At 38.9% G+C, this 11,986-nt stretch overlaps 1 protein-coding gene across 1 annotated transcript; it reads left to right on the top strand.

Annotated features, from left to right (window-relative positions):
• The first annotated feature begins 4,751 nt into the window (after positions 1-4,751).
• On the top strand, positions 4,752-11,747 carry sec11a (SEC11 homolog A, signal peptidase complex subunit). Its single transcript, XM_044191025.1, has 6 exons — positions 4,752-4,939; positions 5,430-5,539; positions 10,006-10,155; positions 10,399-10,518; positions 11,139-11,196; positions 11,312-11,747. The coding sequence occupies exons 1-6, from the start codon at positions 4,889-4,891 to the stop codon at positions 11,360-11,362; spliced, it is 540 nt and encodes a 179-aa protein (XP_044046960.1). The 5' UTR covers positions 4,752-4,888; the 3' UTR covers positions 11,363-11,747.
• Positions 11,748-11,986: the final 239 nt, after the last annotated feature.

Raw genomic sequence — 11,986 nt, 5'->3', positions numbered from 1 at the left:
TAAAATTGCTATTATTTTGGAAATTAACTAAAATCATCTCATACCTCACCATGTTCACTTTGTAAGATAAGATCTCTTCACATTGTCAGTATCTTTGTCTATTCTAAAAATCACATTTGTCTGAGAGGAATAATGTCAGTCAATGAGACATTCCTTAATCCTTAATGAGTTTCCTGCAAGGCATGACAGAAGGAATTATGAGCGAAGCGCGGAAATTATAGAGAAAAGATTCATTGGCACAGCTCTTCCTGCTGCACTGAGTAGCTCTGACGGAATGCTGTAAGAGCTCTGGATCACTCACAGTAATCTCAGCATTAATACCCATGATAAGATACAGCAAATGAGAGAATTGTTAGTCCCCAACTGTAGAAATTTTGTGTGTACATTTAGGCCTAAGTAATTGCCATTTCATTTAATAGGACATAATGTTGAGTTAATGTGAAGAACCTCGCTCTCAGAGCATGGGTCTTTAGCACATTAAACACATCTTCAGCGTTCAGTCTCATATTCGGGCTCATTATGTGGCAACATGTAAAAATATGTTCCACACAAAAAATCTTATTTGCATTTCATTTTGATAGTTTTGACAGATAACAGCAGCAACGGAAAGCAGAAAACATTGGTCTACAAAAGCTTTAGAGGGTTATGCCCGGATATAGAATAACATATTTACATTCAGCCAGGCGTCAGAGGCACAATGAGAATGTACAGTCAGTAAGATCTCATTAAATCAAATGGAAAAACAAGGAAAATCAGAAACAGCGACTGGCAATCTAAGAACCACCATCTCACAAGGCTGCATGTGATTCTGACCGCACATTGTTGTGCCTGACTGACCTCAATTACCATTGGTGGGCCAGGGTAGTTTTGACCATTTAGGCAGATTATATGAAAAGGATCACACGTCCCTAAATGCCACAGACTAGCTGGCATTTGAAAAAAGTTTTATCTCCAGTCCACCAAAAGTCGCAGGCTGCCACTGGTCTCGGTGCCATCGCTAAGTTGACTGTCAGTGCTGAGTTAATCTGCCATATCACAGCAAGCTTTTGCTGACTATGAAATAATGACATTCTGATGCATATCTCACATTATTTCCTCTCATGGGGGAACTTAAAGGCTAAATCTGAATAAAATCAGTGTTGTCTACATGCATGGATATGCACACGATGTGGCGCTGTCCAATAGGGATGTGCAATCTCCCTTTCAAATACTGCAGAAGAGGAAGGTGAGGATACTAGATGAAACCGCAGCAGTAATCATTATGTTGCTAAGAAGTAGAAAAATCTGCTCAATTATGTTTTGCATAACGCTCACCACAGCCACACTTTGTGGTACGTGGGTGTCATATCTGTAATATCTACAAAAAGATACCTGGGCTGTCACTTGGTATCGATCCAGACTTGGTAGGGATATTCATATTCAGGGGACCTTGTGGACAACCTCTAAACAGCTTTACTGGGTGACCTAATTATGGTGTTCACAATATTGCTCGGTGCTCTTGGTGGAATGTAGTTTTAAAAAAAAAAGATCAAAATATGACTATTTCATTTCATTAGGAGAACAGTTGGTATCACCTCCCAGCTACTGCCCTCCTCTGCTCAGGGGAGGAGGGTGGCAGTAAAACTGATAAAGGATATGCAGCAACGAAGCATGGCAAGAGTATCGCCAAGATGTTAAGAGATCACAACAATCTGAGGGAGTGTAAAGCCATCATAAACCAACTGTGAAATTCAGTTTTGCATACAGCATTCACACTCTGCTTTGTTGATTTAGCTTAGATTCAGCCTATATGGAAATGTGGATTCAGACAGCCAAAGATGTTACATATTGCTCTTTAAGGAAAAGAAATGTTGAATCCAAAAATGAATTGAAGGTTAGAATGAGGTTAGAAACTGCCCAAGAGACATTAATGAATTACTGAACTCTGCAGTGTGTGGGAACTTGACAGCTGTGGTTGCTCCATAACTGCACATGCATGCAGAACACATTGTGCATATAACTGAAAAGTTTTGTTACAAAATTAGATGTCCATCATTAAAACATTTTTATTTTATTTTAAATTGATTGAACACTAAACTGTATATTTGAGGTAACTAAGTCCTTGGTTGGTTGGTTTGACAGATTGGATCATCTGTATTTTACAAATCAAACTCAGGGGATAAAATTCAATATAACACTTTTCAGGATACTTTTAACATTGGCACTGATTCTGAACAATCTTGCATTCCACACCAACAATTATTAACATACCGTATATATGTTTTTCATCAGGGGAGATATGTAAAATGTAACTGACTGATATTTTATTTTAAATCTTTGGGGTGACAATTTATTATAAGGTAAATCTCCACATAGGCTTTGTCATTATTGATGTATACGTGTGTCCCCAGGAAAACCACAGTGTTGCTGAAACACACTGTGTCAAAACACAATTCAGAAAAACACATACAGTCAACACAGTCTCAGAACATATTGCGAAATTAAAATTTACTTTTAAACACGGGGAAAAAACCACAATTAAGTATGAGTCAACAACATAAATGCCAACAACATAAAACCTTGCTTTTTAATGATGGCTCAAACATATGTGTTACTAATAATCCCCACAGACTGAGTCAACAACCAAAAATGGCTGGTAGGTTTCAGGTGTGTGGTCAATAATAATGTTATCACTTACTCAGTCAGACTCACTTCCTCTAGGAAATTAGATGTGGTCCATGATAAAAGAAAGCAGTTAATAATTAGTGGTGATCAAAGGTTCTCACTGAGATTTTTCTTTTTTGTGAGTCAGATTATTACAATTTTGATTAAGAGACAGTCCAGGTGTTAAGGTTGTGGTGGAAAGTCAACTCACCTACATTCACTTTATGCACTGTTTTATTTGCAGAATACAGTTTACCCACCTTTAAAGGCAGCCATTAAAATGTCATAAATTATTCATTCAGAGTGATTGGTTTATGATACCCGCTGAGACATAATAACCATATTACTGATTGTAAGCCTTCGTTCGACTCACAATTAGAAACAGAAAGGCTACTCTGTATTGTGAATGTTTTTTTAAAGCTGCACTCGTCAATATTTTTATCAAAACAATGGCTCAAACAACTATGTGCAATCTGAAAGGAGTTGCTTGTAGCGACAAATCCACAGAGAAATATCACCCAACTCACCTCTACAGAGTTTTGGTTCAATCTTACCATTCTCATCAACCTCATTTCTGGCAGCAGCAGGCTGCGGTTAGAAACAAAAATTGTCTGATAAACTCAGTGAATGCTTCCTGCCCAGCGCGGACAAAGTTAGTAAGTGGAGCATTTAGCAGCTAAAGATGAGCCAGATATTTTTATCAGGAGTTGGTGGAGACAAAAACATACATTAAAGGAAAGTGAATATTGGACATACTGTTCGTCAGGCACTAGAAAAACAACTCCAAATGAATGCAGTTGTTGCTGTGTTTGTTGGAAATAGACATAGGCAGCAGTTTGCACACATTCTATTTATTGGTTTTGGAACAAGCATCACTAAAGCACAACATCAACTGACATGATATTGGCTTTAAGGTGGGTTTTATTTCCTAATCCTGAGGCCCAGTCTTGAAGAGGGTCACTGTCAAAATCTTGTTTGGAGAATGTCATTATTTCACGTTAGGCCTATTTACATGTTTCATATTCCTAAATTAATTGCCACATGCACCACCTTTTCAATTGTTTTTATAAAAACAATGGCTCAAATGACAAAAAAAACCAAACCCACAGAGAATTGTCACCCGGCTCTGCAGTTTGAGCGCCCTTCACCTCATTGTTTATAAATTGACAAAACTAAGCTTTAAGTCTGCAGACGAGTAAACATGAAGGAAAGGGTAGCTAATGAATGTAGCCGCCTAGGCGTTGATTAGTTTGGATGTCAAAAGCTTTGATAGGCTTCAATCTACAAAACATATTTACAACACAGATAATAACATCTACAAGAAATCTATCTATTATGATCTATAAAAAATATAATAATTCATTTAGGCCACTACAATAATTGTTCTCCTGCTGTTTAAAATCAAAGAAATTATCACATTAGTGTCCTTAAATCTTAAAGGGACAGTTCGCCCCAAAATAAAAAAAATTTTGGAGAACAGTTTTGGAGATATCGGCTGTAGAGATGTCTGCATTTTTTTAATATAATGGGACTAGATTGCACTCGGCTGGTGGTGCACAAAACGCCAAAAAAATACATATGAAAAGCTCAACAGCAATGTCTCTTTCCAGAAATCATGACCCGGTTACTCAGGATAATTCACAGATTTGTTGTGAGCAGTTTCATGTGGGAACTATTTTCTTTCTACCGATAGTTCCTATATGAAACTGCTCACAACAAGGTGCTGAGTTTTTCACATGTATTTTTTTGGCGCTTTGAGCACCACAAGCCTAGTGCCATCTAGTTACATTATATTCAAGAGAAGGCAGACATCTCTACTGCTGATATCTCCAAAACTCGGCAACTCACACCAAAAGAGTCTAGATGGATAAATAGCACTACAGGTAAGAGGAAAATATGTATTTTTGATTTGGGGGTGAACTGTCCCTTTAATGTAACCCTCTCATGAATAACACCGCCTCTTGGCTGTTCTTAAACCACTGTAAAAACTATTGAACAAACCCAGAGTCTATGCCAGCAACACGTTTCATTTCAGTTTTGTGCTTGTGGAAACCCCCCTCTGCTCTCTCTCGTATCCTGAACTGACACCTCAACACAGCGCTCACATGTGGGCGGGACTTCCGGTTGAGCGCACCCGGAAGATTCGGATGCAAGTTTCACTGATTGACCGTGCATCCATATGGTCGTTAATTTAAACGTTTTAATGTGATTTAGGTGCTTTTTCTACCCAGTAGTATTTGCAACAATGTTATCTTTAGACTTTCTTGACGATGTTCGTCGCATGAATAAGCGGCAGGTAGGTACCCGAGCATTAGTTTAATCTGATGATACGACCGCCTCTTTGTATTGTAAGAGACCTCTGAGCTAACGTTAACTAGCCGTCGACGGCTTTTTAACGTTGCAGCCTGTCTGTCACTTGTTAGCAACCCATAAAGTGAACTGTTTTATGCACATGTATCTTTCGAAAGGTCCCCTTTACACTGCAGCTTGAAAGACATCTGTAAACATTGCTTAAACGATAATCCTGATTTAAGTGTAGCTAGCTGTTTTCCTCATTCTACCACACTATTGTCATGGCACTGTTAGCTAAAGTCTAACGACAGATGAAACAATAGTGAATTTAATGTTATCTAAAACAAGGTGGAAAAATCCAAGAGTTAACTACTAAGTTGGTCTTGTGCTAGTTTAAACCTGAACTTGTCTTATTTATAGTTATATAGGCACACTTGTGTTTTGGAGGGTTGTTATTAGAAATGTAATTTTAATATTCCCTTTTTTGTTTGCAGCTCTATTACCAGGTGCTGAACTTTGGTATGATTGTTTCCTCTGCGCTAATGATCTGGAAGGGATTGATGGTTGTCACTGGCAGTGAGAGTCCAATTGTTGTTGTTCTCAGGTAAGTTAGTCACATGTGTTGGGATTTTAAGGCTTGTTTTACCTTAATTTTGCATATATAATCTTTGCTGATGAGTTAGTGTAGTGAGAATTTAACTAACTTCCCCTGAGTAGTAAAGGTCCCAGGGTGTTGAGTTCTGCATGGAAATTTGCATTTGCTCAGAACAGGACAGTGGGCTGTTTATTTATAAAAGACAAGCCACTGTTGGCTTCAAGATTGGTACCTCAACAGTACGATTACGGCTTGTGGGGGTTCACATTTTCCCTCAGTCAGCTGTAAATTATTACTATTGGGAGACACTAAGAGGTTGAGGGCACAGTTGCGAAAAACTACATCGTACCACAACAAACATCCATTAGAAGTAGCTCAGTCGCTGAATCTCATGGATTTTCATTTTCCCATTTAAGTCTTCATATCTTCAGTCTATGTGTCTAGGTAGCAGTTTTACTCTTTACAGCATCTCTGTCCATCTACTGTAATTTAAACTGCCATGGGGGTTAGCATCACCTATGCCCTCAGTCTGAATTAAACTGAGTTTAAATAGCCAACAACCTTGAAGAATTGTGTATGTCTCTGTTATACGGGCACAGAATTAGATTTTGTTGGCCCTTTGAAAGATTACAAACATCACCATTTGGGAAGTTAAATTTGACTGTCTGCCCAGAGTCCATTTGTTTAGGTCCAATTTTACCTAGCCATGCATTTTAGTCCATACAGCTGTAAGCAAACCAGGACAATTTTACCAAGAATAAAGAATACCATAATGACCACCTTAATCAACTGAAAATACTTTCAACCCAAACCTTTGAAAACAGAACATTTATGAAATACAATGTCAAGATCTTTTCACCATCATTATGCTAGATACAGCAATATTTGTGACTGTGTGCATGAAATAGGATTCTTCTACAACCCGACATTTTCTTTCTTTCTGATTCTGGGAAAGTGTGTGTACATAATTAACTTACTAAAAGTAAAGTTTTGTTAAAGGGGCAATATGTAAGATTTGGCCAGAATTTTATTTTAAAACATTTAAAAAATGAACTAACCTTAACAGAATGTGCAGAAGTAACAGTTCTTACGTCATGTCAAAGGCGTCTATGTATTGTGTTGCAGAGATATCTACTGAAATTAGCATGCTAACCTGCTATCCCCAGTCTGTCCTTATTACACAGCTTATGTGTCTCGAGAGGCGATAACTATTCCGATAACTAGTCCGATAGTATAGCTCAGGTAGTTCCAGCTGGAAGATGTGTGCAAACTGAACTAAGACCATACTTTGTTAACGCATCGTAAAACACACTTCATTCAAACTCGACAGAAACAAAATAAAACTCTAGACTTTCCACCATTCCAACAATCACCAACTCTGGTTTGGTCGAAATAAATCCTTAATTCACAGAGTTAGATGTGAAAAATATTCTGGCTCTACATGCTGTCGCTGCTTCTCTGATGCCCGACCTTCCTCTCGCTGCACTCCCGCTTGACGCCTCTCTTGTCCCCGCATCAACGTGCTGTGTAAATAATAAATAATATCACGGTATTTCTACAATAACAATATTCTTATATACATGTCTGTTGAAAATATTTATATATATATATAGACGCTATTTGAAAGAATACATTACCCTATTTCTAGTAAATTATTTCTTATTCCATCATTTTAATTCTACTTAATTCACCGCCTTATTTTAGTGTTTACTCACAAACAACTTTAATCTGCTCACCTTGCTGTTTCTCTGCAGAGCGTGTGTGATTGTCAGTAGAGCGAGGGGACATTGTCCACTAGTTAATCGATCGCGGATGGCGGCGTTAATATACCTGGGCGGCCCAACCAAGTAAAGTCTGTGTGGGAAGCACTGCTTGACCTTTTGTAACTAAACCAATTCCTTAGCTCCCCTTTTTGGAACCAACTCCTCCACCGTGTATCCGGTAGCAATGTTACTTTCAGCCATGCTTGTTGTTGCTGTGCATAACAGTACAAAGTTATTAGGCAACAAGTCAGAATGTTGCCATTAGTGTCCAAAATTTACTTTTTGACTCACTGGCCAAAATTATAAATGGCACACATACATTTGTTTCAGTACATTTCATTGAGATAATAAAGTATTATGTTGAATCATACCTGCCAACACTTTTACCCGGGTTCTCCTGTATTTCAAGGCCATCTCCCGGCGCCCCATGTTTTTTTGTTTGTCCTGGGAAACTCCCATAATTTGCATGGCCAAAAAACTTCTGAATAATCGTCATACACAGATCCAAGTTTTGGATGTTATTCTGCTGTCACCCAAGTTGCCAGATAGTCTATGGCTACATCCACACTACTATATTTTCATTTTAAAAATGGCATTTTAAAACGAAAACGATCTCCATCCATACGAGCATTTCAGCTCCATTTCAGAAGTAATCTCCATTCATACTAACACACCTGAAAACGCATGTACGCATGTCAATGTACAAACTCAAATACTCCACAATATCACAACACATACTCCGAGTTCACATTAGCCAGTGATGCTTATAGCCTACTTAGCATTACACATGTACTCTTTTAGTTGGGCTTTTCTTTAAACTGCATTTGAATTGTATTTGCTTTATAGCAGAAGGCTGATGCTAAATAACACTAAGCTACTAGCAAACATTTAAACATTGATTCATCAAAATGAATCCGTTATAGACAACATAGTCCATGAAACAGTACTTGTATTCACAACCTTGTACATTCAAAGAATGTTTCCCGTTTCTGTTGATGTAGTCTGTGGATTAGCATTTTGGCATAACTTTACCATGTGTTTGCTAGAAATTGACGACAAGATCCTTCACTTTGGGCTCTGTACTTGGTGTTTTGATGTTGTCTGGACCCAGAAAGATGGTGATGGTTTTACAAACTTGTCGGATAATGACTGAAACAATTTGTCAGTGTAGTCCATGGGATAGTCCAAACGCATTAACGTTATCGCTTTTCCGGAGTCTTCTCTCGTCACTCAGGTAATACAACGTGCAGGATACCTTTGTATATACATCCATGTGTGCTAGTTTTAGTTGTTGCTTCTTCCACATCTGGACATTTGAAAGTTTTCTCGCCATTCCCCAGGAATCGCAACTTCATTAATGAAATTATCCCACCAGGCACTAGTTCTTCACCCAAAACCAGCTCTCAGTGTTGGACCGGTAACGCCGCTGAACTTGGGAATTGTCACAAATCACTCGAATAATAGCTTGCCTCATGCGCATGTGGGCAGTAGTAGCATTATAAAATGCTGAATTTAACTGCACAACAGCTTCCCACAACCCGATCCAAAGAGCGTGTGCGCAGCTGCTTACTGTGCGGGCAGATGGGCCGTCGTCAGGGCAAGATGGCGCTCTACCTATTTATTATTGCTAACTTCACTGTGGAATGAGAATGTGTTGAAAACGTGACGCTGCCACGGTGGACCGACGTGTGTATTACATGCTTTAGCATGATACCGGGTTGCAGCAGCAGACTGGCAGCAAGTGACAGTTTAGTAGAGTATCTGATGTCCCTACGGTAAACAGTGCCGCGAAACTAGGTGCGCTCAAGGCAGTCAGTTTCGCAGCACTGTTTAGATGTGCGTAAAAACACATGGTAGTGTGTGTGTGTCAAACTGACACAAACAGACAGCAGAGGACAGAAGCAGTGCGCCCGTAAATGAGACCAAAACGCTGTAGAGACTCAGCATAGTTTATTACATGACTATTTTGGTACAAACATTTACCCGCCAGTGTGGCGGATAGACTTCTGAGATTTACTCGGCAAACAGAAAATCTACCCGCATTTGGCACTTGCCGGGTGTTAATTTAAAAATTATACCAGTATTATCGTGAATGATATGATATGGCACACCTCTACCCTGGAGTCAGAGTCCTGGTCGGAGCCGCTGTAAATCACCTCGGTACTGTATTCCATGTCGACAAACTGGCCTCAGTTGGTCTCAGAGGCTGTGTTGGGTCCCGGTCTGGCCATGTTTACTGGGAGGCTGCTGATCCATTGCCCGCTCACCCGGCTCAAGCTCTGGTGCCCATTTCAGACTCAGTCAGCTAATAGAACCGCTAAGTTAGCTGCATGGCTAACTGAGCTAACTACCTAAAGGCAGTTAGCAGCAGCTATGACCTGATAAGTGATATGCTGTCCCCTATTTTTTTGGAGTATGAATTCGTCAGGTGGAGTAGTCTCAATTCTTACGTATTGCCCCTTTTTAAGATGTGTGATAATTAATCCTCTCATGCATGCCTTTTGCTATTCTACAGGAGTCTGTTGTGAACAGTAACAATGTACACACAACAAACTGTTGATCAGCTGTTGACCTATTGATCATACTGTGGGATGAGTAATATTAGACTGCTTTTTAAATTATATTATAGCTTGTAACTCCCAGTAATTAATATTTATTCTGCCAGATGATCTTTCAGTGAATGAAAGAATGTGTATCTACCATTCATTTTAGTGGGAGTATGGAGCCAGCTTTCCACAGAGGAGACCTGCTGTTTCTGACCAACCGGGTAGAGGATCCCATCAGAGTCGGAGAGATTGTTGTCTTCAGGATAGAAGGCAGAGAGATCCCAATAGTACACAGAGTACTAAAGATCCATGAAAAGTATGAATAAACATTTTATTTGTGGTGTTGTCCATGATTAAGATGTACTTTCAGTATAACTGAGTCCCATGCCTGTGTTATCAAACCTGAGAATGTTATTTATAGTATTGAACTGTATTGAAAATCAAATTTTAAAATGCTCAGATAGGCCTTATCATGTATCCTCATCCAGACACAGATGTATTGAAAAAGAGGACTTGGAGTACATTGTGGTCTAAAATCATGCTGATACTTTGTCCACAGGGAAACTGGAGACATTAAGTTCTTGACCAAAGGAGACAACAATGCAGTGGATGACAGAGGACTGTACAAGCAGGGCCAACACTGGCTGGAGAAAAAAGATGTGGTGGGACGAGCTAGGGGGTAAGTACATTGTTGGGGAAAAAACAGCACGACTCCTTAACTGCGTTCTGGTTGTTTATTGTGGAGACCAAAAAACACCTTTACCTTACAAGATGCGATATTGCAACAAAACTAGACAAAAGATAACAGTCAACAGAACAAAGGGGCTCCCTACTCACCCCCTCTCTGTCACATACAAAACTGATAACAAGCAGGTGATATTAAATACCCACTACTGCTATGCCCCAGTGACACACGTGCGTGCCCACACACACACACACACAGGTTTGCAACTCAAATACATGCTTCTACAGATAGGAAGGGCATTGAACACTAAACATGTTTATGTTTGAGCAGATGTTCATCCTAAAAAGGTTTCTTCTAATTATATTTCATGAGTGTGGCCTCTGTTTTTATCTGAATTGAAGTTATGTACGTTATTTAATTTATGTTTAACTTCATTTGTAACACGTTTTTTTTATTTTACACCTGATTACATCCCTTATGCTAGAAAAAGTCATGAAAGTTTTTAATTCAGTGAGTTAAGTTGTAGACCTTATGTGTACTGTAGGAAGTGTCATCAGTTACAAACTGACACATCAATGAAATTTCTTGACCGTAAGCATTTTTATCATCTCCAGGTTTGTGCCATACATTGGAATCGTCACCATTCTCATGAATGATTACCCCAAGTTCAAAGTAAGTTGGTCGACCCCGTCGCAGCAGTCCCAGTTGACAAGATTTGCTTTGTTTATAAGCTTCAACGTTTACAGCATGACTAATTTGTTAAATCTCCAATGTTTTCATTCTGCAGTATGCTGTTCTCTTCATGCTGGGTCTCTTTGTGTTGGTCCATCGGGAGTGAGGTGAGGTACCCAAACTTCAGGACTCAAGAAGGATAAACTACGTCCAGGAAACCTCAGTCATGCCTTTCAAAACAGAATTAAGTTAGACTTTGTCAAACCCAACTGGCTCTTTTGTACCATTTGTTTGAACATTTTGTAGAAATGTGGATAGGGTGTTTACATTTGAAAAATCCAAGCTTTAAAATATTTTTGTGAGGGAACTAGGCTAGATTTAGTTTGAAATCAAACTTTATTTGTAATCCTCCGAATGTGAAACCGCATTCATCGAGATAAATTAAGTCTTGTTTCTTTCCTGTTGAATCATTGTCTTTGAAAAAGATATGTGGAGTATTTTATGACAACTGAATATGAATGATATTAAATATGAAATCTGGTTACCATCCACTATGGATTATTTCAACTCTTTGTCTCATTTTCCCTGTTCTGCATTATCAGCCACTGCAGAGGATGTCTACCCTGCTCTGGTGGAATTAAAAACATTTTTCTTAGGTGATAAAGCAGTAGTGATCTAGAAATGGATAAGAAATGTCAGAAGTGGACTGATTATTGTTGCTCCATCAGTTTTTATTAATGTACAGAATCAAATTAATTCACATAAAAGTAGGTGTGTCTTCTGTCGGTAA

The sequence above is a fragment of the Siniperca chuatsi genome, linkage group LG1, assembly GCF_020085105.1.
Source record: "Siniperca chuatsi isolate FFG_IHB_CAS linkage group LG1, ASM2008510v1, whole genome shotgun sequence".
NCBI classification, from domain to species: domain Eukaryota; kingdom Metazoa; phylum Chordata; class Actinopteri; order Centrarchiformes; family Sinipercidae; genus Siniperca; species Siniperca chuatsi.
Note: the sequence above shows the minus strand (reverse complement) of the source record. Positions and strands in the feature narration are given on the sequence as shown.